Raw genomic sequence first — 24,133 nt, forward strand, 5'->3', positions numbered from 1 at the left:
TTCATTCATTCATTTTCTGTATCACTTATCCTCATTAGAGTTGCGGGCATGCTGGAGCCTATCCCAGCTGGCGAGAGGTGAGGTACACCCTGGACTTATCACCAGCCAATCACAGGGCACATACGTATAGACAAACAACCATTCACACTCACATTCATACCTATGGACAATTTGGAGTCACCAATCAACCTAGCATGTTTTTGGAATGTGGGAGGAAAGCGGAGCCAGTCAAATACTGATACTGAGTTAGCTTAGGGGAGGATTTTTGCCAGGAAGCACAATTTGGTAACTTTTCAAGTCCAATTATAGTCAACAATATTGATACAATGAAACAGCAATTTCCTGAGGGCCCTCCTTAGATACATGCTTGTCATTGCTTGTCCACACAAGTGCAAAAAGAAGCTAGCCACTCTACCGAGTGATGTGATGCCTTCTGTGCTTTCCAGGGAGATGCCCAATTGTTTGTCCTGTGTGTACGGTGTCGTATTTGGGTCAGGAAGTCCTGATTCAGGCTTCTTCAGGGCTGTGCAACAAGCTGCGACAAGTGCCTCCGTGTTGCCACATCAACTGCTTGGTGGCGGTCCTGCTCCAGTGAACATTTGTGACTTGAATCATACACATATTTCACATTACTGCACTTTAAAAAAAATTCTATAATTTGTGTTTTAATTGCATCCACAGGAAGCCAACCAGGATAATAACAAGCTTGATGTTTACATGCACGCATGAACGCTTCAGACAGAAAGGTAAATAGAGGGAAAAGATGGCCTGCCCTCATTTTTGTGTGTGTGTCTCTAAAGCCAATCAGTGCAGCAGGGTGTATCGTCTAAGCCTCTGTAATGTGTCGCCACGTTTATTCATTCTGGAGTCGTAATCTCACAGCTCCCCCGCTGGCCTGCCTTTAGCATGGCAGCGCTAGCTGCAAAGCGAGCTCAGCCGCAGGCAGACAGACACAGATAGAGATGCACTTGTTTAAGTAGAACTAGGATAATGCTACTCATTATACTGGAATTATAGCCAGCATGGACCCCCGCTTGTGGAAGCGTTTGCAGTTTGTTTGTCTCCATCTGGCTCCTTTGGAAAGTCAGTGGCCTCAAATTTAGCCCAGTATATATGACAATATAAATGTTGTTACAGTGTTAGGTTTAGCATCCAACCACTAGGTGGCGCCTTGTTTATGCTATTTTAAATTGTTTTCTGCAATATAACTTTTTTTTTATGAAGGGTACATTTACTGGACATATGATTTTTACTTTTTCGTAAACCAAAAAAATGCAGATTTTCTTTTTTCATCGCATCCATAATCCATGCATTATCTATAAGGAACGCACTAGCTCTCAAACCATTTATCTAACATTTGAATTATGGAAAGCAGTTGTTCTCAAACCATTTAACACAACTAAAACATGTGTGTTACTTTAATTCAGGTATGAATGTGAGTGTGAATGGTTGTTTGTCTATATGTGCCCTGTGATTGGCTGGCGATCAGTCCCCGCCTCTTGCCCGAATTCAGCTCGGATAGGCTCCAGCATACCACCGCAACCTTATTGAGGATAAGCAGCACAAAAAATGGATGGATGTAACATTACTGTCACCTAGTGACTAGTGTGGAGTACTACATATCGTGTCTTGAATGTATCTTCTGAAAGCCTCGTATTTATATTTGAGGTCATTTAGCTAGTTTTATGCTTGAAAATGTTTAATTTAGGCCAAGAACATGTACAGTTTACTTAAATGTGCATATTTTTTGGACTACTAGGTCATGGTCAACCACTAAACAGTGATCATTTATGAATTTGTTTTTTAAAAAAAAAAAAAAGGATCGAGTGAAGCTGTGAAATTTGAACCATGATGTGGACAGGGACAACTGTATATATTTCATTCGATTTCAGCAAATCTTGGCTTAATTTGACATTCATACCATTTACATATCACATATTTAATGTAGGTGGCACGGCGATCGAGTGGTTAGCGCGCAGACCTCACAGCTAGGAGACTCGGGTTCAATTCCACCCTCGGCCATCTCTGTGTGGAGTTTGCATGTTCTCCCCGTGCATGCGTGGGTTTTCTCCGGGTACTCCGGTTTCCTCCCACATTCCAAAAACATGCTAGGTTAATTGGCCACTCCAAATTGTCCATAGGTATGAATGTGAGTGTGAATGGTTGTTTGTCTATATGTGCCCTGTGATTGGCTGGCCACCAGTCCAGGGTGTACCCCGCCTCTTGCCCGAAGACAGCCGCAACCCTCGTGAGGAAAAAGCGGTAGAAAATGAATGAATGAATATATAATGCATGTATTTCCAATATAATTTTATTTGTAGTCCATCATACCACTAAGTGGAGCCACGGTTTAAAGGGGACCTATGATTCTTTTTCCTCTTTTCTGACCTATAAATGTAGTTAGAATGTTGTATTCTTGTGTTAAACCATACCAAAGTTTCAGATAATGAGGTTTGTGAGTTTGGAAGTGCGCCCTGAAAGAAGTTTGGGATAGCTCAAAACGCTCAGTTTCAGAGGGCTTTGTAAACCTGGAGGTTTGTGATGTCACACATGGCCGGGCTTCCTTATATGGGCGTGCACCGTAGGCCAGATACACTGTCTGCCCTCCCCCGAGCTCTGCTTCTGAGTTCACGTTGTTGACAATGACTCCCAGGAAGTGTTTCTTTGGGTGTAAGGGAAAGGTGCATTTGTTTACAATTCCTAAAGACACCACCATCAGGCACAAGTGGTTGGACTTCCTGATTCCCTACCAGCAAAAGAAATTATTATAATCTGTAAACAGCATTTCACACTGGACTATTTTGTGAACATGGGCATGGGTGATACAGCTGGACTAGCCGACAAACTTGGTGAAACCTGACACCTTTCCAACATAAATTGGTCGTGTGGAAGAGTCAGAAGAGTAAGTAGTCAGTAACAATTTATCAGTGTCCTAACTGCTTATTTTGTGTAAATGATGGAACAAAGCTGCTTGTCTGTGTAGCATTGTAGAGGGAGCGGGGTTGCTAATAGCCATTTCCCACCACAATTAGTACCTGAGTTTTTTTTTAACACTGTTAGTCCTGCTAAAACGTGTAATGACCACATTACACTTGAGATCAACAAACTCTTTATTGATCGCATTACACTTGACGTGACAGAACGCTAATATGCTAAAGCGACTTACCATTGATATACGTCTTGAAGTAACCTGTTTTCTTGGGAAACAGCACCGAAAGTCATCCTGAGCACTCGGGAGTGTGACCAATCACAGCGGAGGCGGGGTGCTTGGAGGCGGGCCTTGGTTGGAAGCATGAAATCCAGCTGTCATAACCCCGCTGCCCCACCACGAACAGTTCCATTACAAACCCTTTATCCCGGACTCACACTTGATCTGTCACGGCCACCCCGTCACTTGTCACTTATCATTCATGAGCTACAAGTGAATATTTAACTGCCTCCCGAGGACAATGTAAAATTACAGGCATTTAAAATAGGTGCATTTTTTACTTGGACTGTAGCTGCAATGACTATTCCTGTTCCTCCTCCTTCACTACCGCCCCGTCGTCCTGTTGCCCCGGTGGTCGGCACTCCATAAACCGCCCTCCTCACCCGCCCTACCGGGACCACCGGAAGTTAGTGACCGAGCGCCCCCCCCCCTCCCCCCCACCACCAGTAGCGGCGGGGTTCGACCGAGCTTGCGAGCGCAGCCATGCCGAGCAGTGACGTTCATCTGGCGGACTGCCGCCTAGTCTCCCGCGGGTCACGGAGGAGCACTCCCCGAACTAATCCACAGGTCCTCGCCGGCTTCTGGCACTGAAGAAGGGTGGGAGAAGAACAAGAAGCACCAGCGGTGAGAGGATGATGGTGATGATGATGGTGGTGGTTGTAGCGAGAGAACATAGGGGCTCCTGGTAGCTCTTCATGACCGGGGTGAAGAAACTGGAATACCGGACCGAGTTGTGCTGGGAAAAAAGACAATAAAAGAAAGCCGTGCGGCCATTTACGACAAAGGTAAGGAAGAGGTCTGCACTCTGGACACATTTGCACATCTATTAATCTGCGGAAAAATGAAGCCAATCGATGTAACATCTGCATACAACTTAGTCACATCATCTGCACCTTCTATGTCATATCTACCATTTTTGTCCAAACGCACGCACGTCAATCAACGTATGACTCAAGAAAATCACATCTAAAGTGATTTACATTCTGTTTAGACATACATAGTTTTTTTGTGAACTTTATAGGTACTTGATATACTACTCATAAGTGTCCATCAGATGTACTTAATAGATAAAAGACAAATATAAGGATTTTAGGAACTTGTGACATACAAAGTGGCCTATTTTGCAGCTTCAATGTAATATGGACACTTTAATAACCACACGCGCATTTATTAACTCAATTGCAGAGCGTACCAGTTATTTAACACTGAATAATATTTAGAGGTATTTTTAAGTAATGATACTAACCTAAAAAAACATATTTGATATTGCGCTATTTACTGTTAAAGAAAAATCAAATGTGTATTGTTGCGTTTCGTCACAGTACACAGAAGCAACTTCTCTTTAAAATGTCAGTGCTGCAGGTGATAAAGATGTCTGCCTTGACCCTGGATGGGTTACATCATAGGAAGGGTCATTGCGGTCACCTTTCATTCCTTCAATTTACCAATAATTACTGTTTGTCCAAAGTGCAGCCTGAAGGCCATTTATAGCCTGTGGCTCATTGAAGAATTCAAATGAGGAAATAAGGATCCTTTGATTTTTCAGTGTGCAGCCCTCGCTAGGACAAGTTTGGACACAGGGCTAAAAAACTAACAAAGTCCACTATTTGAGGAAAGAGAACTTTCAGAGTTCAACCTATAAGGAGCTTTGCAGAGGTGGAGACATAATAGATGGCGTAGCATGATGACACACTGGGCCAGCACTCATGATTCTGAAGGCCCTGGGCAGATTAGATTGACATGACATTGACAACACATAGAGGCTCAAATCTGACTGGGAAAAAAAAGCAAAAATGAGCATACACATACACCAAGGGTTCTAGACTTTTTATGGCGAGGACTGAAGAATGAAAGAATGCGAGAGTCACTTGGATATTTTGTAAAGCAACTCATGCTAAGATGTGCTGTGAAGTTATTCACAGTAAATTGCCAGAAAAAACTGCATCTCAGCTCTGAAATAGTAGGGGAATAAGCGTATTATTTGTCTCAATTGTCCTCTTTTTTCTTTTTTTTTTTTAATTTCATGAATATTTCAACTTTCTTCTTAATCTTGTCGAATTTTCTTTTGGTAATATTATGACTTTATTCTATAAAATATTTTTACTTATATAGATATAAGTTTTTTCCACAAACAAATTTTGTTTTTGATAATAGGACTGCACAATAAATATATAAAATAAAAAAATTCTTTAATATTAAAGTCTATTCGGTTATTAAAATTACCAAGTTTGTCTTCTCGTTAGTGATTTTTGGTCCAGAACAAATGTTGTTTTTTTTTGAGGACAGAAGTATTTCTTGCCACTTTATGTTGTATATTTTTCATATGTAATTTCCAAATCATTTTGTTGTCTACTATAACGCCTAGAAATGTATTTTCATTCACTTTGTCAATTTGTATTTGTATAACTAAAATAATGGTAATGGTAATATTTGATAAGAGCAGAAAGGATACCTACGCATAGGTTCAGGAATAATCTGTTTTTATCAAACCATTTTAGTTTAGTCATTTTTTTAGCTCTTGCATGCCTTCTTCATAACAGAATGCGGTAGTATCTTCTGCAAATAATACTAGCTTTAGTATTATTTATTTTGTGACTTTACAGAGCATTTCTTAACAGTTTTGGCCCCAGTATCGACCCCTGGAGTACGCCATATGATATATTTAACGTTTTGGCTGTCCGTTAGTAATTCGTTATAATTTCCAAATATATATATATATATATATATATATATATATATATATATATATATATATATATATATATATATATATATATATAACCTATGCTGAATACTTTTTTGGAGGAATTGTGGAAAGGAAACACACAAGTATGTAAAAACTCTGAACTACCTATGACTCCAAAAGCTTACAACACAAAAAATAAAATAGTTGGGATCATAGTCCCATTGACTCATTGACTATGTCCCTGTTGTAGCCTCAGAGCATCACTCTCATGTCTCTTCCTTATCGTTTCCCAGAAGGCTTTGCGGCACAGGGGATGTCGTCCGCAGGGTGACTCTAGCAGGTAAGTCTTTCTTTTTGCCGCATGAATTAGTTGTGCTGTGAACTTTCATCACAGTAGCGTGTTATTAAAGCTTGTGGTTGAGCTGAGTAGCGGTAATAGTAGCCGCTCTAAACACAAAAGACTGGATGATTGGATGCTGTGCTCTTGTTTCAAACGACTTCAAAGCCAAATCATCTACTTTTCCTCCTCCTCATTGTGTTCCCTCTCCTCACACGTCTACGCCAGTGCTTTCAAAAGAGAACTTTTTTCTTTCTTTTTTTCCCCCCATCTTATACTAGCCGCCTAAATTGGCCCCCCTGATGGAAAAATATTGTCCAAGGGAATGATACTTGAATAATTGAGTGCCCCGGGGGCTTTAAAATTGCAAAAGAAGCCCGCCGTGATTTCCTGCACGAAGTTGGTGGAGGAGAAGGAAGGAGGGCGCCTCAAGGAAATATTCATATCAGGACTTAAAGAATGGTAGCAGGTAGCAGCAGCGCTCCTTCTCTTTGTCTATTCTCTCTATACATTCACATTATATATACATTTTATCTTTGCATTTCATCTTTTTTTCATGGCATTTCCAATGAAACATACTACAGCACCTTTTTGAACGTTTTTTAACCATTTTTACCCCAAAAAATCATACAGTTTTTTTATTTTTATCATCACCTCTCTTCTGATAAAATGTAAAAGCAGTATAAATACTTTGGGAGCGATATTCCCCTTTAAACCTGCAATAAATGCCTGTGCTGATAATCAGATCTGGTCCTTGTCTCCCCGAACGATTACTGACACCTAGTGGCCAGTGTGGAATAGTACTTTGACAATGAAAATGCTTTTTCTGCCCAATTCATTGAGACATTTTATGCTAGAAAGTGCTTCATTTACACCAATAAGTACAGTTTTCCGAAATATGCAGATTTTATATGCAGACAACTTTTGCTTGTATATATTAGAACAACTCAACAAAAACACCTCCACATCAGTAAAAATACACATAGAGGACTGAATATAATATTGATATCACCATGATAGTATCACTTTGGTACCGAAACTACCATGGTATCGATAAGATCAATATTTGTATTGATCTTCAGCCAACCACTATTCTTCTTCTTTCTCTTTGGCCTTTTCCCTTCAGCAAATCAATCTCCTCCATCCAACCCCGTCTTCTGCATCTGTATCTCACACCAACTACCCTCATGTCCTCCTTCACTACATCCATGAACCTCCTCTTTGGTCTTCCTCTACGCCTCCTACCTGGCAGCATCCTTCTACCAATATAATCACTATCTCTCCTCTGGACATGTCCCAACCATCTCAGTCTGGCCGATAACTGACTTTATCTCCAAGGCCTCTAACATGTAATGTCCCTCTGATGTACTCCTTCCTGATCCTATCCATCCTGGTCACTCCCAATGAGAACCTCAGCATCCTCATCTCTGCTACCTCCAGTTCTGCTTCCTGTCTCTTGACCAAACAACATGGCTGCTCTCACCACAGTTTTGTATACCTTTCCTTTCATTTTAGCTGAAACTCTCCTATCACGCACCATGCCTGACACTTTTCTCTACCCGTTCCATCCTGCCTTCTTCCCACCTCTATTCCGTACTATCAAATTGTGGAGGGGTTTTCTCCACAATACTGACTGAGCAGGGTGCCTCACTACTATATTGCATGACAATGGAATCTACAATATTTTTAAAAGATAGATTAGTGTGGTTGTTTGTGTTTCAGCTCATCACGGCCAGCCATCAGAGGATATAATTATTATGTATATTTGCCAGTTTTTGTTCATTAAGACGCAAACTAACTCTCTACGCTTGTGGCCGTTGTAAATGCAGCGCGGTTGCCATGGTTACAGGCGGGCTGGGCTGGTATTATCATCCGTAAACATTATTGTCAGCGGGACTTAACCTCTGCATTATGCAGAGGAGAAAGCCACGACAGGGCCTCTCCGACTTACATGCATGGAATGGAGGCTGAAAGTGAAGGGAAAAATGAGTACAAACCTTAATGTGGTCCATGCTATTTTAACCATTGGGAAATGTTGGGAAATGCTTGGGAAGTCAATGAATGGAAATAATGCAACCAAAATCTCTGAAAAGATCCTGGTCACATTTGGAATTGGACTGATTTGATAAATGGATAGCTTTAAAGTGACTAAAGTTGTCATACCTTTTCGCAAAGTACTCAAATCAGTACTCAAATTTTCCATGAAAGTATCTTGCGTTGTCTAGAACAGCGGTTCTTATGTGGTCATAAAGGTGGTGGGAACAGGACCCAACATGTCCTGTTCCCACCATAGTGGCTCAGGGCCCAGTTAGACACATTTAAAAACTGTCCCACTTACGTTGAAAATTTACAACAATGTTTTATATCGATTTGGGTAAATTCTCTGATTAGTGTACAATATAGCATGCACCTTGTCGGTTATTAACTCATTTGCTACCAAAGATGTATTTATCCGTCTTTTACGGGTGATGATGCAAATCCACAATAAAAGTGATCATGTTGGGGCAGTTTTAAGCTGGAAAAATGTCCACAACAAGCAACCTGCAGCAACCTGGAGGTGAAAAAGGCACCTTGCCGTTTTTTGAAAATTAGCTGAGATTGAATGAGGTAAGGTGGCACGGCGGTCGAGTGGTTAGCGCGCAGACCTCACAGCTAGGAGACCAGGGTTCAATTTCACCCTTGGCCATCTCTGTGTGGAGTTTGCATGTTCTCCCCGTGCATGCGTGGGTTTTCTCCGGGTACTCCGGTTTCCTCCCACATTCCAAAAACATGCTAGGTTAATTGGCCACTCCAAATTGTCCATAGGTATGAATGTGAGTGTGAATGGTTGTTTGTCTATATGTGCCCTGTGATTGGCTGGCCACCAGTCCAGGGTGTACCCCGCCTCTCGCCCAAAGACAGCTGGGATAGGCTCCAGCACCCCGTGACCCTCGTGAGGAGAAGCGGTGGAGAATGAATGAATGAATGAATAAAAATCCATATATTTATTATTTATTTATATTTATATTTATATTTCTTTTTATCAGCCTATTTGATTGCTAAAACATGGAAACAGGTCCAGGAAGTCAGCTTGGTTGCCCGTCTATTGTCACCTTGTGGTGTAAATCTGGAACTCACAGGCGAGAGGCAGGAGAGGTGAGCTTAACAATTTATTCATCCCACAAGCAACAAAAAGCGATGGTGCAGAGAAGGGTGCACCATGGGACAAAATTGACACAATGGTATGGCTGGGGGTGATGGCTACTGAACGCACATAAACAAATACAAGCAGCGTAGACTCCACACAAGTGTAGCATGGTGCTAAGAGGAATAATCCGGCGTTTAGGTGGTCAATCGGTATCAAGTGCATCTAGTAGCTCCACCAGCAGGGCAAGTGGATCTGGAAAAGAAATAAAACAAGGAGCAGGCAGGGCAGAAATAATTGAATGTGGGACGTGACATCTTTGATGTCATCGACGATTGACTAACTAACACAGTTATGCAACTTTTCTTACTGATCACGGCTGCAAAATAATGCACTCATAGCAATTCACCAATGTGGTGTCCGAGTGGATTTTTCTGTATTTTGAGGGAAGGTCCTGACATTATGACAGAGAGTTTATCATTTTTAAATAATAAAGGTGGGATTTTTTGTTGTTGTGTTGGAGCCAAGCCATAATGATACTGGAAAAGTCATTATTTTTTGGGAGATTCAAGTTGGAATGTTGATTTTTTTTAGTCAGTGGAGGAAAAAAAGGTCTACATGCAGACTAGTTGAAAAATTGCTAGAATATGCATTTTGCACATTTGGACCTTAATGAGGTTTTAAGTAGAGCTACAATATGCAAAATCCACCTGAGATGTTTTCTACTCGGCACCAAGGAGGGGGCTCCATCGTGATCTGGGGTGCTTTTTCATTCAGTGGAGCACTGGAGCTGCAGGTGGTGCAGGGTCGTCAAATGGCGCTGATCACATGCAGACGAGGGCTCTGGTCTGTGTGGTAACAGCTGGGTTCTTCTACAGGACAACGCTGCAGTTCACAATGCTGGCTTGACCAAGGACTTCTTCAGGGAGAATAAGATCACTCTTTTGGACCATCCCACAGGTTCCCCTGATCTAAATCCCATAGAGAACATTTGGGGATGGATGGCAGGGGAAGTTTATAAAAGTGGCCATCAGTTCCAGACAGTTGATGCTCTTCATGAAGGCATCTTCAACACTTGAAGAGCAATGTTCCCAATAGCCTCCTGGAAACACGCACATCAAGCATGCCCAAACCAATTCTTGAAGTGAGGAACAAGAACGGTGGAGCTACTCATTGTTGAGTCCTACTGAGAAATGGTTTTGTTCTGGTTTTGAGAGGTTTTTTTTTTTATTTTTTGAGCGATGATCTTAAACTTTAATTGTTGTTTTAAAAAACGAATTAACATCTAAATATGCAAAAGGTCAATTCCAATATATTTTTCAACTGCTTTTAAGATTTTGATCAGGTCTGTACAACAAAAGAAGGACTCTCACCTTCCATCTGTAAAAAAAATCCATTCTATAGAAATCAGCAGTAGAACACTGGTAAGTTTCAGCAAAATATCAGTTTTCAACAAAAAATTCAGGAAAAATGCTTTTGTGAAATGATATGTTTCAAGCATAACTTTCACTTTGACACAAATTTAGCCAAACTGTCTAAACAATATTGCCACAACATAAACAACACAAAAACGGTTGTTTAACGTGAATATAACCTTTTTTTTTTTACAACCATTTGCCAACTGAACTGTGTGTATGCACACGTTTGCACGCATGTGCATGTGTTAATATTACCCTTCAATGCGCAACCTGTTTCGCACTACACGGCGAGATGCCTTTACACTTCCTGGTTGCTGCATAGCATGGATTTCTATGGGACAGATGCATGCCTCGCTCTTATAAAATGTACTTCTGCCACCTTTTTTCACCTTAAAACTGCTTCAACATGAGCTCTTCTATTGTGGAGTTGCATCATCACAAAAAAAACATAAATATGTCAAGCAGCATCCAACATGCACACTGTAGTATTGCACTTGACTAAAACCGAAGAACTTCCATTCTGTCATATTTTTTTTATATGAGTGGATTTCACAATGTCATTTTCTTTATTCTCAACCTCAGACAAAACAAGCCAGTCTTGTACGATTTACCTCCGGAATCCTCTTGACAGCCTGTTGTGGCACTACTTCATCCTGGAAGTTTGTTGTATATATTTCCTTTTGTTAAAAAAAAAAAGTAACACAAAGTCGATGTACCACTTCCTGTACGTAATACGTAACGTGTCCCAAGTCCCTTTCACTCAGTGAGTTGCATTGCAAAATGGTCCAGAATGAGTTGTGTTTATTCCATTAACAGTTCAGGTTGGAACGCCTTTGGTGCATGCTGAGAATGCCAGATCAGCATGTGATTGTACATGCGTGTAGCTTAAATAGAACATTGGTGTAAAGGTGACTACCGGGCGGAGTGTTATTTCATGTCTCCAGGGTTCTAATGATGGTAAGGATTGTAGGTTTTCTATGGTTCAACTACAAAAATGTTCAATTTCTTATCATTGAATCGGGTCTGAAACCAATTAGTAGTCATGATGATGACACAGAAGGCTTTTCTGTATGTAAAAACTGTATTTTATGTTGCTGGAGAGATTTTCATGGCAGTGGTGCCTCCTTTAGATGAACATTTGAAGCCCACCTCAGTGATCTGAGTGCTTTTATGCAACCTGAGTCTCAGCTGGTTGCCTGGCAACCACATGGAGACAAGTGACTGTGTCCCCCTTGCAAACACAAGACACACGGCTGGCGCTCATTTAATCCCCATGAAATATCACAATTTTGCACCTTTTTGTTGGTGTTTTTTGTTTCCATCCTCCTACATCAGGCTGGAAAAGGAACATCATGTGATCAGACTCCCTCAGGTTGTCACTTCTTTGGGTTAAAAAAAAAGAGTTGCCAATCATCAGCACATAATCTCACATGTGACTCTCACTTCCTGGCCCGTGTGTGCGTGATGCTTTCCCCCTGCCGAGAAAGCAAATTAAAATATGACACCTCTCCACTCATCGCTTTGCACGGCGCTAAAAATAGTCGCGTAAGAGGAGCGTGAAACCTCTTCACCCTCACCCTGCGTTGGCAAACACCACATGGTACAGGTCCACAAAGGATGACGCCATGCTCGCTGGTGAAATCATCCATTCTCCAAGTACAAAGAGGAAATAACGTCACAAATGATTACCAAAAAAGATTGCATCTTGTTCCATGCTATACAATACATAGTATACTAGTTTGTGTGAGCTCACTTTTCCACTTCTGAACCGCAACACACACAAAAGTGAAAATGTGTGAAAACACTCCACCCTACTGTGTTACCGGTGCTATTATTTTTCAGGCAAATACTCCACTCAGTGGCGCCGATACCAAAGCCCAAAAGTGGGACTGACTTGAAATTCTCAGACAGCTTTACAAAACAGAAACTGTATCTTTTTTGCTGTTTGGTTGAATCGCCACCAAATTTGGTACACACCTTTAGGAGACTTGCCAGCATATGTGTGTGAATTTGGAGTAACATTGGATGAAAAACATGGCCGCTATCAAGCAAAACATCTGAGAAACTAATCGCTTGAGGGATGTCCCGATCTGCTGTTGATATGAGCGTCTGCCATCCCATCCAGTTCCTCTAGAACAGGGGTGCTCACACTTTTTCAGCATGCGAGCTACTTTTAAAATGACCGAGTCAAAATGATCTACCCACTACAAAAATGCAAAACATCTATTTATTTTCAAATGTATTGAGGATTATTTGTACGTACAATGTATGTTGATGTACCTTACATAACCAAATGAGCCAATATTGCAAAACACACATAATTAACTATTAACATTTTTTGTAATTACCTCCACATTACTCCACATTTCCCTTCTTTGGTACTGCGATGGTAGAATGGCATATGAGGCAAACGCACTTGGAAAAAGACATTGTGAAAAAAAAGTCCACCTCCCATTCCGTATGGAAGTGATATGTTTTTGCCTTTTTACTTGGTCCAGTTTTTGCCTTTTTACTTGGTCCAGTTTTTGCCTTTTTACTTGGTCCAGCTCCTTCACTCATTTTAGTGACCATAAACTTTAGCGAGGGCTTAAAATCTGACGCAATTCGCCGACTAGCTTAGCACTTTGCATCGTTGTTTACGCATGAGCGGTGACCTAAAGGTCAAAATTCAGTTGTCATCTGACTGGTTGTCCTGTATGTCAATCAAGTAACGGGGATGGATGATAGGCTGACATCGTAAGTTCTGCTGCACTTAGAGACGTTGTTTGATTTGATTGGTCGCCCGAAGGGCAACATTCAGTTGTCATCTGAATGGCTGCCCTGTATATCAATCAAGTGACGGCATTGATGCTAGGATGATATTTTTTTAATGTCACGCCGCGATCGACCAGCGATCGACCAGTACCACCTCCGCGATCGACCGGTAGATCGCGATCGACTTAATGAGCACCCCTGCTCTAGAACATTTGTAGGTGCAGTAATGCGCCTCCATGCTGGTTGCCACTGGACTCCCGCCACTCCCACGCCACCATACAGACATGTCCGTGCTGTACCGTGGCGAGTTGGATATTCTGCTCCGTAGTAACAGCGGTAGTTCCCCCTCACTGTACCCGGTGCAGGGAGCCGCTCTAAGCGCTGGTTGTTCACACTGCGGATCGCGTTGTAAACAAGTTAGTTTGCCCGCCCATTTTTCCCCATTTTATCTTTATTGGATGGACTTTGATTGGATTAGGTACTTGACTCACAAAGGTTTGTTACAAAAGCCAAACAATTGTTGGCCATGCTGTGTAATAAATAAGTCAATTCAGCTTTGGTGGATCAGTACTGAATTGGGAAGACTATTTGAAAAATAGTATCGGAAGCCAAAAAATGGGAATTGGGACAGCCCAAATGTGGAAATAGCTGACAACACAAGTAAATAGCAAGATAATGTCTAGCAGACGGACACGAGTCAGACCCAAGTCACAATTTGGATGACTTCAGGCTCCAATCGATAAAAGACTTTCAACCCGAAAAGTTGAATTTTGACATCAATGACTCTGGGTTTGACTCTGGGTTTGACTCAGGGTTTGACTCAGGGTTTGACTCTGGGTTTGACTCTGGGTTTGACTCTGGGTTTGACTCAGGGTTTGACTCTGGGTTTGACTCTGGGTTTGACTCTGGGTTTGACTCTGGGTTTGACTCAGGGTTTGACTCAGGGTTTGACTCTGTGCTGACGTGATTGTGGACTAGATATCCATTGTGCGTTGAGTGAAATGCGTCCCCATTCAAAGTATTCAACTAACGTGATCTGTGATTTGGCACAGTGGCCTAGTGGTTTACATTCGGTTTGGAGTTTGCTCCGGTTTCTTCCCACATTCCAAAAATATGCATGTTAGGTTGTTTCTAAACCCCAATTTGTGCTGTTTCTGATACACGGCCATTCTTCTTCATCCCCCTGATAAAGGGGCTTCCAGTGTGTTTTGCGTCTGTGCAGTGTGAGGTGGTTTAAGGTGCTCGGACAGAGTAGTAGTGGTGTCTCTTGGCGTCTTTGTCATCCTGCTGGCGAATCTCCACCGTGAGCTTTTCTGGCCTAATTCTCTTACATGTTTGTCAAAGGGGCTTAGTTTCTCCTCCGCAATGATTGCATTTCTTTTGTCTGTATTTGTAGAAGTCATCGCCAGGCTTCATAATTACTGCATAAATGTGTGTGTGTGTGTGTGTGTGTGTGCGCAGCACATTACACTGGTAGGCCAGGAGGATTACAGTGAAGAAGAAAGAGGAGGCTTGGTATCACTTTTAACGACATTAGCGTGGCCCGCTGTGTTTATAATTTATTACAGTGATGCAATGGAGGAGCTACACACACACATACACACACACACGCGCGGATGTCTGCATAGTTTTAGCTCATACGCACATACATTCAGGTGTGTTCACTGTTCACTGCTCTGTTTCCAATGCAGTGGATGGATCTTTTTGTCCATTTTTCATGCAACTACATATTGCATGAAAAACATATTTGCAACAAAACATAATGCATCACAATCAAGCGGTAATGTTTGGAGAAAGAAGTCCCAACATTGCATGAAAATATACTAGTTAGAGAAACAAAATGGCAATAGTATAAGAACAAGGTGGAATCATTTCCGGAATCCCTAATGTTACAATAAAAAAGACAACATGAAGAGGCAAGAATATGAATAGTATAAGAATAAATTGTGAATATTATGACAAAAATGTAGTAATAATTTGTGGGGAAAATTCCCAAAGTTGTAATATTTAAAAGCTGTAGTATAAACTCCATACTGTATATGTAAGATTAATATTTGTACAGTATTATTTGATTTCACATGTCATGTTATAAGGCAAGAAAGTTCTCATTTTATTTATTTTGAAGTATTTTAGTATAATTTCGAGTGGTTAGCATGTAGGCCACACAGTCAGGAGATTGGGAAGACCTGGGTTTGATTCTCCTCGTGGCCATCTCTGTGTGGAGTTTGCATGTTCTCCCCGTGCATGTGTGGGTTTTCTCCGGGTACTCCGGTTTCCTCCCACATTCCAAAAACATGCTAGGTTAATTGGCCACTCCAAATTGTCCATAGGTATGAATGTGAGTGTGAATGGTTGTTTGTTGTTGTCCCCGCCTCTTGTCCAAAGACAGCTGGGATAGGCTCCAGCATACCCGCGACTCCAGTGAGGATAAGCGGTAGAAAATGAATGTATGGATGGAATTTCTAAATTGGTATTATAAAAGTTGTATACTACGTAAGTGTCAGACAATGCACAGCATCATCACCATTTCAGTGGCAGATTACTATCACTGCCCTCCCCCTCTGATAGATCTGTCTGTCTGTCTGCTTCAGTCCTAATTTTAACTAATAGGCCTGTTTTCTTTTTTTAGGCTTCCAGAGAGATGGAAGATATTGAAAAAGACATTGTCCAGTTGTGTCATGGCGCCCCACCTTCACCCACCCCCACACCTCTGACTCTGCTAATGTAAGTCAGGGCACATACGTTGGGACCAATAAAATGTCCACGATTTGGACCTTGTGTAGCAAATTGTGTCCTGTAGCATCCTTCTTGTGTTCTGTGTGTGCAGGGTTTGATGGAGATCAGGTCGAATGTCAGCGGGAACAATCGTGATAGCAGGAGGAATTCTTGCCGGAGTGATACTGCTGTGCATCATAGCAGTCCTCTGTTACTGTCGACTCCAGGTAACACCTCCAAATGGCTTTCTTGACACAAAGCTTCACTTTAACCAGTGGCTTTAACACGTTTAAAGTGTTTTGACAGCCACCATTGGGGACACACTGAAAACAAAAGTGAAGGTCAGACTATTACGTGGAAAAGTTAACATTTTAATCATAGCGCTTTAATACTTTGTTTCAAAAATCACAATAAAGTTGACTACAATCCTAAGAGCGTGTAAGAAGGAATATTACAGCCAACTATTAGACAAGCATAAAAACAATATTGGAGCAACCTGGGGCATTTTAAATAGTATTATCAGGAAAAGTAACAAGAAGACAGACTAGCCTAATTATTTCATGGTGGGAAACACCTATAATGATGATTGACGATGACGATAACGATGAGACATTTGAAACGTTCAATAACTACTTTGTCATTATTGGTCCAAAACTAGAAGAAGGGATTGTGAAACAAAGTAGTAGCAAGGAAAGGAATGAAACAATAGAAATGAATCCTAATTCTATGTTTCTGATAGATGTAACAAAAAAGGAAATCATCGACATTGTCAAAAATTGTAAAGCAAAAACATCAACTGATTGTAATGGAATCGAAATGGACACTATAAAAACGGTAGTCAACGAGATCTTAGAACCGCTGATGTACATCAGCAATTTATCTTTTCAGACCGGAAGATTTCCCCCAAGAAATGAAAACAGCAAAGGTTGTTCCAATTTTTAAAAATGGTGACAAACACCAACTATCAGACAGTCTCCTTACTACCACAATTCTCCAAAATGATTGAGAAGCTATTCAACAATAGGCTGGATACATTTATTAATGCCAACGAATTCCTATCAGAAAGTCAGTATGGATACAGAGCTAATATTTCTACCTCCATGCCACTGATCAATATTACGGAGGAAATCATAGAAAGTGTGCAGCCGCAGTATTCATGGATCTGACAAAAGCCTTTGATACAATCAATCATGACATCCTAATAACTACATTAGAAAGGTACGGAATAGGAGGATTAGTTCTGAACTGGGTCAAAAGCTACTTAGCTGACAGGAAGCAATACGTACAGCTAGGAGAATACACATTTGCAAGTTCATATATTACGTGTGAAGTTCCCCAGGGGTCAATACTGGGACCAAAACTGTTCAACTTGTACATCAATGATATCTCCAAAGTCACAAAAGACTTAAAGCTGGTATTATTTGCGGATGATATCACTGCTTTTTGTTTTTTGTTCTTGTTGAGGTTGAGAATAAATATATGGATTTTTATTCATTCATTCATTCATTCATTTCATGCAGGGTACACCCTGGACTGGTGGCCAGCCAATCACAGGGCACATATAGACAAACAACCATTCACACTCACATTCATACCTATGGACAATTTGGAGTGGCTAATTAACCTAGCATGTTTTTGGAATGTGGGAGGAAACCGGAGTACCCGGAGAAAACCCACGCATGCACGGGGAGAACATGCAAACTCCACACAGAGATGGCCGAGGGTGGAATTGAACCCTGGTCTCCTAGCTGTGAGGTCTGCATGCTAACCACTCGACCGCCATGCAGCCTATGGATTTTTATATTGAATTTTTTTTTTTTTGATGAAAAATGCCATACTGTTACCAGAAAAGCCATCCTTTTTTAAGAGGGCAAAGTTTACAAGAAAAAAAGCAGCGATCATACAACCTCTTTCTTTCATTTGCCATATTTTTGAGCAAAAACTTTTTGAATTTTTTTAGCAAAAAAGGTCATGCGATAAATACTAGACACTGAAATGTGGTAGTTTGCGATGAGTGAAACTTTTTTTTATAATTCTTAAAAAGGGGAAGCTGAAGTCTCACCACAGGAACTTTTGATATGATTTCTGTCAGCAAATGATAAAAAGAGAATTGTAATAATAATTGAATAAAATATAAATAATATATAGGCTAGATTAAATAATATTGATCATTTAAGAACTTAATCTTTAAACATGAATCTTCTAATGATTAAAATAATAATTAACCACATTTGTGTCTGTGAAACTATTTTTGGTCCTATTTGTTTCATGGGAATTTTCCATATAAAAACATTTCCCCGTGAGAAGTCACTTCCCCATGAGAAATGACCTCCATTCAGGCCAATCAAGTACTGAAGCCCCCCCCCCTCCCCCCCGCCCCCCGCCCCCCGGCCCCTGTACCTCTGTCCCCTCTGCAGTATTACTGCTGTAAGAAGAATGACTCCGAGGCGGACGCGAGCTCGGCGCCTCAGCCCGACCCGCTCTCTCACTTCCCGTGCAACACGTGCAACGCGCTGGCCAACGACGGCGCCGCCATCACACCCGTCTCCCTGGATCAGTTGGACGCGGTGGCGTCCACCTCCCACCACAGCAACGCCTGCCGCGCCTGCTCGCCGTACACGCGCCGAGCCGCACTCCCTTCCCCGGAAATGCTCAACGGAGGCGAGCGTCTGGGCTTCCATACCTACTATGAGAACCCGGCCGTGTCTTTGCCCCAGGGCTCCACCCCCACTTTGAGCTACTACAGTGGCGCTAACGTGTTCCCGCCACCGCCACGGCCCTACAGCACCCAGGTGTAACATCTGACCTGGAGGAGGCGGACTCAGGTGATTCTTCCTGACCATGTAAGGATGCGTATTTGGACTCCACAGCGTGGGGGGGCTTCCTGGTGGAAGCTCAAGTACTGCCAAGCTGAAGATTAGCCAAATAAATCCTCATCCAAATGACAAAACATACACAAAGTTAGGCTAACCCACTACAATTCTCGTTAAAGGGTGTCTTCCTTCGGGACATTTCCTGTTTGTGTCACATCTTCCAGAAGTAATGGATGCTAAAAACACACACACACACACACACAAAGTGGACATCTGCCCCTGCGATGCCCCGCATGGACCTTTTTAAAATGATTTCGCTATTTCGTCACTCGTTTAGCCATCTAAAGTCCTAGGTACTATATCTACATATGGTAACTCACTAGAATGTAGTAGAACCATGTGACTTATCCTAGCCAATCAGCAAAGAACAGTAATAATAATAGTCATGAAAAAGCGCTATGAAACATACAGTATATTGAAAAAATGCAGTTTATAACTGACATATATTGGAATGATTCAGTTTTATGTTTTGCTTAATAATAATATTAATGTAAATAATTTCCCTATGAAGAGAAAATATTGTTTTAATTGCAATTATAATTGTAATTAATTTATTCATTATTCAAATAGTAGCTTTTTTATCCATTTTCATAGGTAGACAATATTATGCCAGGTTTTAGCATGTTAATGTTAGCATGCTACCATGAGCATACTAGTATTTATTGCAATTTTTACATGTATGGACTTTAGTGCTAGATGTTAGCTTGCTCACGTTAGCATGTTAGCATTTCTAGCACGCTAACATTAGCATATTTGCATTTTTAACATGCTAACATGAGCATACTAGCATTTATTGCAATTTTTATGGATATGAACTTAGACACTTAGCGCTATCATGCTCTGTGTTAGCATGCTAACATTTTTAGACTAACATTTTTATAATTTTAAGAGGTCAGCACTTATACACTTATACACAGCATGTTAAATTATATTTGACACATTTTGATTGTTCTTCAAATTTTTTCTTCATTATTATTTATTTAAGTGTTTTAAAATTCTTTAATTTTAATTGTTTTTTTTTTTCAAAATTCATTGTTGAAAATTGTTCTAAATAAGGAAGTAATGGACACAAAAACATAAGTGAATATTTTCACAATACCACAAGAATCCCTTATAGCCAAGCAAATGTTTACTAAATTTACCAGATGATTTACTAAATCTTTCAATGTAATATTTATATTGTTCACCAAATATTACTTACTATAAAAAAACATTAGTACTATTTCAAATTCTTTTGATTTAGCTTTCAAACTATAATGATCGGATGGAGGTCCTACAGTACTTGGTCCTCTGAGACCACCTCTCATGATACCTGCAGTTTTGAGTTGAAGGGGAGGGGCGGCAGTTTCTGTTTCACCCCCAACCCCGTTGTTTACGCACACACACAGACACACAAAGAGGCTAACTGAACATGAGGGCTAACAGTTTTCCTATGAGTCGTCTTGTTGGAGGAAACCAGAAGACGACAAAACTTTCCAAGGGAGTTCCCTTCCTTTTCAAAATAACAACAAAAAAAAACAAGCACGTGCTGTCGGTTTTGGTTCCAGAGTCTTCCTTCTGTCCTTCCATGGAATGACGACTTCTTGCTGCTTCTTTCATTCATCCAATGACTTGCTATGATAGTTTAGTGTCATGCCACACGTACAGTACCGTATATGCCTGTCTGTTCGATATCTTGTGACAGCTTTGGTGACAGTTCTACTGTGTGAAGCACACAGTGAGGCCAAGATTAGGTACACCCGCGCCGTCTAATGAAGTCCAACTGGAGAGATGTCACCAAAAATCATGTCTTTTCAAAAATGTATAACAATTATCTTTTTTTAATGATGTACAGTAAAATATGATTTTATGGTTATAGAATCACACTGCATCATACTGGGAGCTGGTGGCAAGGTTTTTTAACATCATAATATAAATATGGTATCACATAATTATTGTATTTTATTAGAATATAATAATAGCAATAATATAGCTCCTCTTGACTAATAGTTTGTAGATTTTTTTTTACATACTTATAATTTTTAATAATTATTTATAATTTAGATTTAATCTTCATGTTTTTCTTAACATCCTGTTCTGGAATGTTCCGGAATTGTCGAAAATGGGATATGTTAGAGCTAGTTACATTTTGGGGGTGATCCGGATCACCAAATGGATACAGGACTTATTGAAATTCTTCAACAATTCTAGATAGAACCATTTTCAGCATTTGCGCATACAACTCCACAAAAAAATGGTCAGAGCACTTGTTCAGGACATTTAGCTTTCCCGGTACATTGCGCTATCTTGCTCAGTGTTAGCATGCTAGCGTTAGCATGTTAGCATTGCTAGCATTAGCATACTAGCATGTTTTGTCATTTTCATTGGTAGGCGTATAAAGTATAAACACTTACCATTATCATTTTAGGTGTTAGCATGCTCATGTTAGCATTTCTACCATCCTAACATTAGCATAGTAGCATTTTTATAGATAGGATCAGGAGGGAGTACATCAGAGGGACATTACATGTTAGTGTTAGCATACTAGCATGTTTTGCTATTTCCATTGGTAGACGTATAGAGTAGGTGTTAGCATGCTCATGTTAGCATTTTTACCCTGCTAATATTAGCTGCGTAGCATTTTTATCCATTTTCTTGAGTAGACACTATTTGGTTCTTGCATGTTAATGTTAGCATGCTAACATGTGCATACTAGCATTTATTGCAATTTTTACAAACATGGGCTTAAGTAGACACTTGGCGCTATCATGCTATGTGTTAGTATAATACATTTTTATTATTTTCAGAGGTAGGCACTTATACACTTATTATGCTCGGGTCATGGTCAAGGAATCGAATACAGTATGTAGATCAAATATTTATGGTGTAAATGACAGTATGGGGGGAACTATGGCGTTTGGCGGAGGTTTGCGCTCTCCAAGTGCTCTTCTCGTTCTTTTTGTAGTGATCCTTACAAAGGATTTAAATTTTGGGTCTCAAGAGGTTAATTGGATATTTGTTAAACTGTTGTTTCCAACTTTTTTCTTTTTTTTAATTGTTTTTGAGGTTTTTTGGTACAGCGCTTGTATTGGACGTCATTAGATTGTGCAGATGTACCAATCTTTGTGGTCTGAAAGTGTTTAGATATTTATCACAAAGTATATTCAGACACAACGTTGTTTCCACTGAGGTTTGTCTTAAATTTGTTGTCATGTGGTGTGTTAAATGAGCGACCTTTCTTTGTTTTGGTTCCTTTAACTCAGGGGTGTCCAAAGTACGGCCCAGGGCCATTTTTGGCAGGCGGCTTTTTTAAATTACATTTTTATTTATTAACATATAAATAAATTGACATTAATTGATTTAATAAAAAAATATAGTAAGAATATAATCAGCACAAGAAGAAAATATACAAGATTAAATAGTCAGAAAAAACAGTAGTGATTAAAAACAGCTGTAATTTTACAAGAGCAAAGTCAAAATATTAAGAAAAAAAGTTGAATTCTAAAGCGTAAAAAGCAAACACAGCAATGAATAAAGTTAAATAAAGTAATTGTTGGAAAATTAGCTGATTATAAAAATGAATTGAAAATACAGTGGGAATAAAGAAATCTAGTAGAAAATATGCAGGTTAGTATAATAAATACACGGTCAGGCAGAATCATCTGACACATTTGTAGGTTAAATAAAAAGCGAGTAAAGTAAAGAAACAAAAAAGTGTTTTTATTTTTGAAAAATACATATAATGCCATTCTGTTTCATTATGTTGTAAAAATGAAATCAGTTCTGGCGGTGCGAGGTCGGCCGGTTCATTTTCGTTGCCTTTTATTTAACCTACAGATATGTTAGATCATTATGCCTGACCCCATAGTTGGAGGGGGGGGGCAGAAGTGGAAAAAACAACTGTAATAAGAATAAGGTCAAAATATCGAGAGAATAACCCCATGTCATCGGTCAAAATCTCGAAGTGGCCCTTGAAAAGTTTGGGCACCCCTGGTTTAACTAGACCAGGGATGGGCATTTTACGTATGTAAAGAAACAAGTTGAGTCTTTGTCATCAGCGCCCCTGCTGGTTGCAGCCAAGCATTGCGCTTCGTATGAATCCACGAATGGCCGACGCCCATCCCCGGTGTAGACATGCAGTGGACGTACGCTAGATGTTCACATAGCGTCACATGCCCGGTAGTATCCTGTGTAGTCCGTTCAAGTATGTTGTGATTTCAGTTTGACTTTCTGTTAGAGCAGAACCTCCAAAGTCCGACACGCCAAAACTGGAACCAAAAGTAGGCCTCAAAGGTATCTAAACGTTTAGCATACAAAGACTAAATCATGCAAAGCATTGTTTTCCACTTTGGAGGTTCTGCTCTATTTAAATGAATTTACACTCCTTTCTCTTGTTATCATTGTTGTATTGTTCAATTTTATTGAATTATTTCATTTGAGTGATTTTGGGAGGGATTTTTTTTTCTAGTAATCATTTTTTACCTTGGTTTTGCCCCACAATTGAATTTTTTTTTCTAAATAGGAATAAATGTTCTATTGCCTGGAAAGTTTCCATACTTGCTATCACTCTGACAAAAAATAAATATACGTACTGTATATATGATATCTATTAGGGATGCTCCGGTTAGGGTTTAATGCTGCCGATACCGATCATCCAAGACTGAAATGGGCCGATACTGATCACATGGATTAGTCAGACATTCTTTGATTTATTTATAATGCTAATAATATAATGCTAACAATGCTATCATTAATAGCGCTATTGGCCAGGGGTGCGGTTTAAAGATGAAAAGTCGGTCATCGCTGCAGGCTGAAGGTGCTAGCATAGGGTAAAGGCTTTTGTGATCGGCGTTTATTGGCATATGATACTAATCGGTGGCCGATCGATCGGAGCACCCCAATAAGAAAAAAGTCGAATAATGAGCTTTCACTTGTATAGAAAAATATCTCAAATAAAATCCATTTTATTTATGACATTCAGTTTTAGCCTTCTTTTCCTTTCACTTTCATGAGGTCAATAAATTGGGTCACAAAAAAGG

General features: G+C 40.2%; 1 protein-coding gene across 2 annotated transcripts; it reads left to right on the forward strand.

Moving 5' to 3' along the window:
* Positions 1-3,534: 3,534 nt before the first annotated feature.
* On the forward strand, positions 3,535-24,127 carry LOC131140035 (protein FAM163A-like). 2 transcript variants are annotated; one of them, XM_058090103.1, is made up of 5 exons: positions 3,535-3,993; positions 6,188-6,234; positions 16,157-16,251; positions 16,328-16,469; positions 18,660-24,127. In XM_058090103.1, the coding sequence occupies exons 4-5, from the start codon at positions 16,377-16,379 to the stop codon at positions 19,038-19,040; spliced, it is 474 nt and encodes a 157-aa protein (XP_057946086.1). In that variant the 5' UTR covers positions 3,535-3,993; positions 6,188-6,234; positions 16,157-16,251; positions 16,328-16,376; the 3' UTR covers positions 19,041-24,127. The 2 variants fall into 2 exon arrangements, with proteins under 2 accessions (XP_057946086.1, XP_057946085.1); XM_058090102.1 differs by having other exon boundaries at positions 3,538-3,993; positions 16,355-16,469.
* The last annotated feature ends 6 nt before the right edge of the window (positions 24,128-24,133 follow it).

This window comes from Doryrhamphus excisus, chromosome 13 (assembly GCF_030265055.1).
Source record: "Doryrhamphus excisus isolate RoL2022-K1 chromosome 13, RoL_Dexc_1.0, whole genome shotgun sequence".
Lineage (NCBI taxonomy): Eukaryota > Metazoa > Chordata > Actinopteri > Syngnathiformes > Syngnathidae > Doryrhamphus > Doryrhamphus excisus.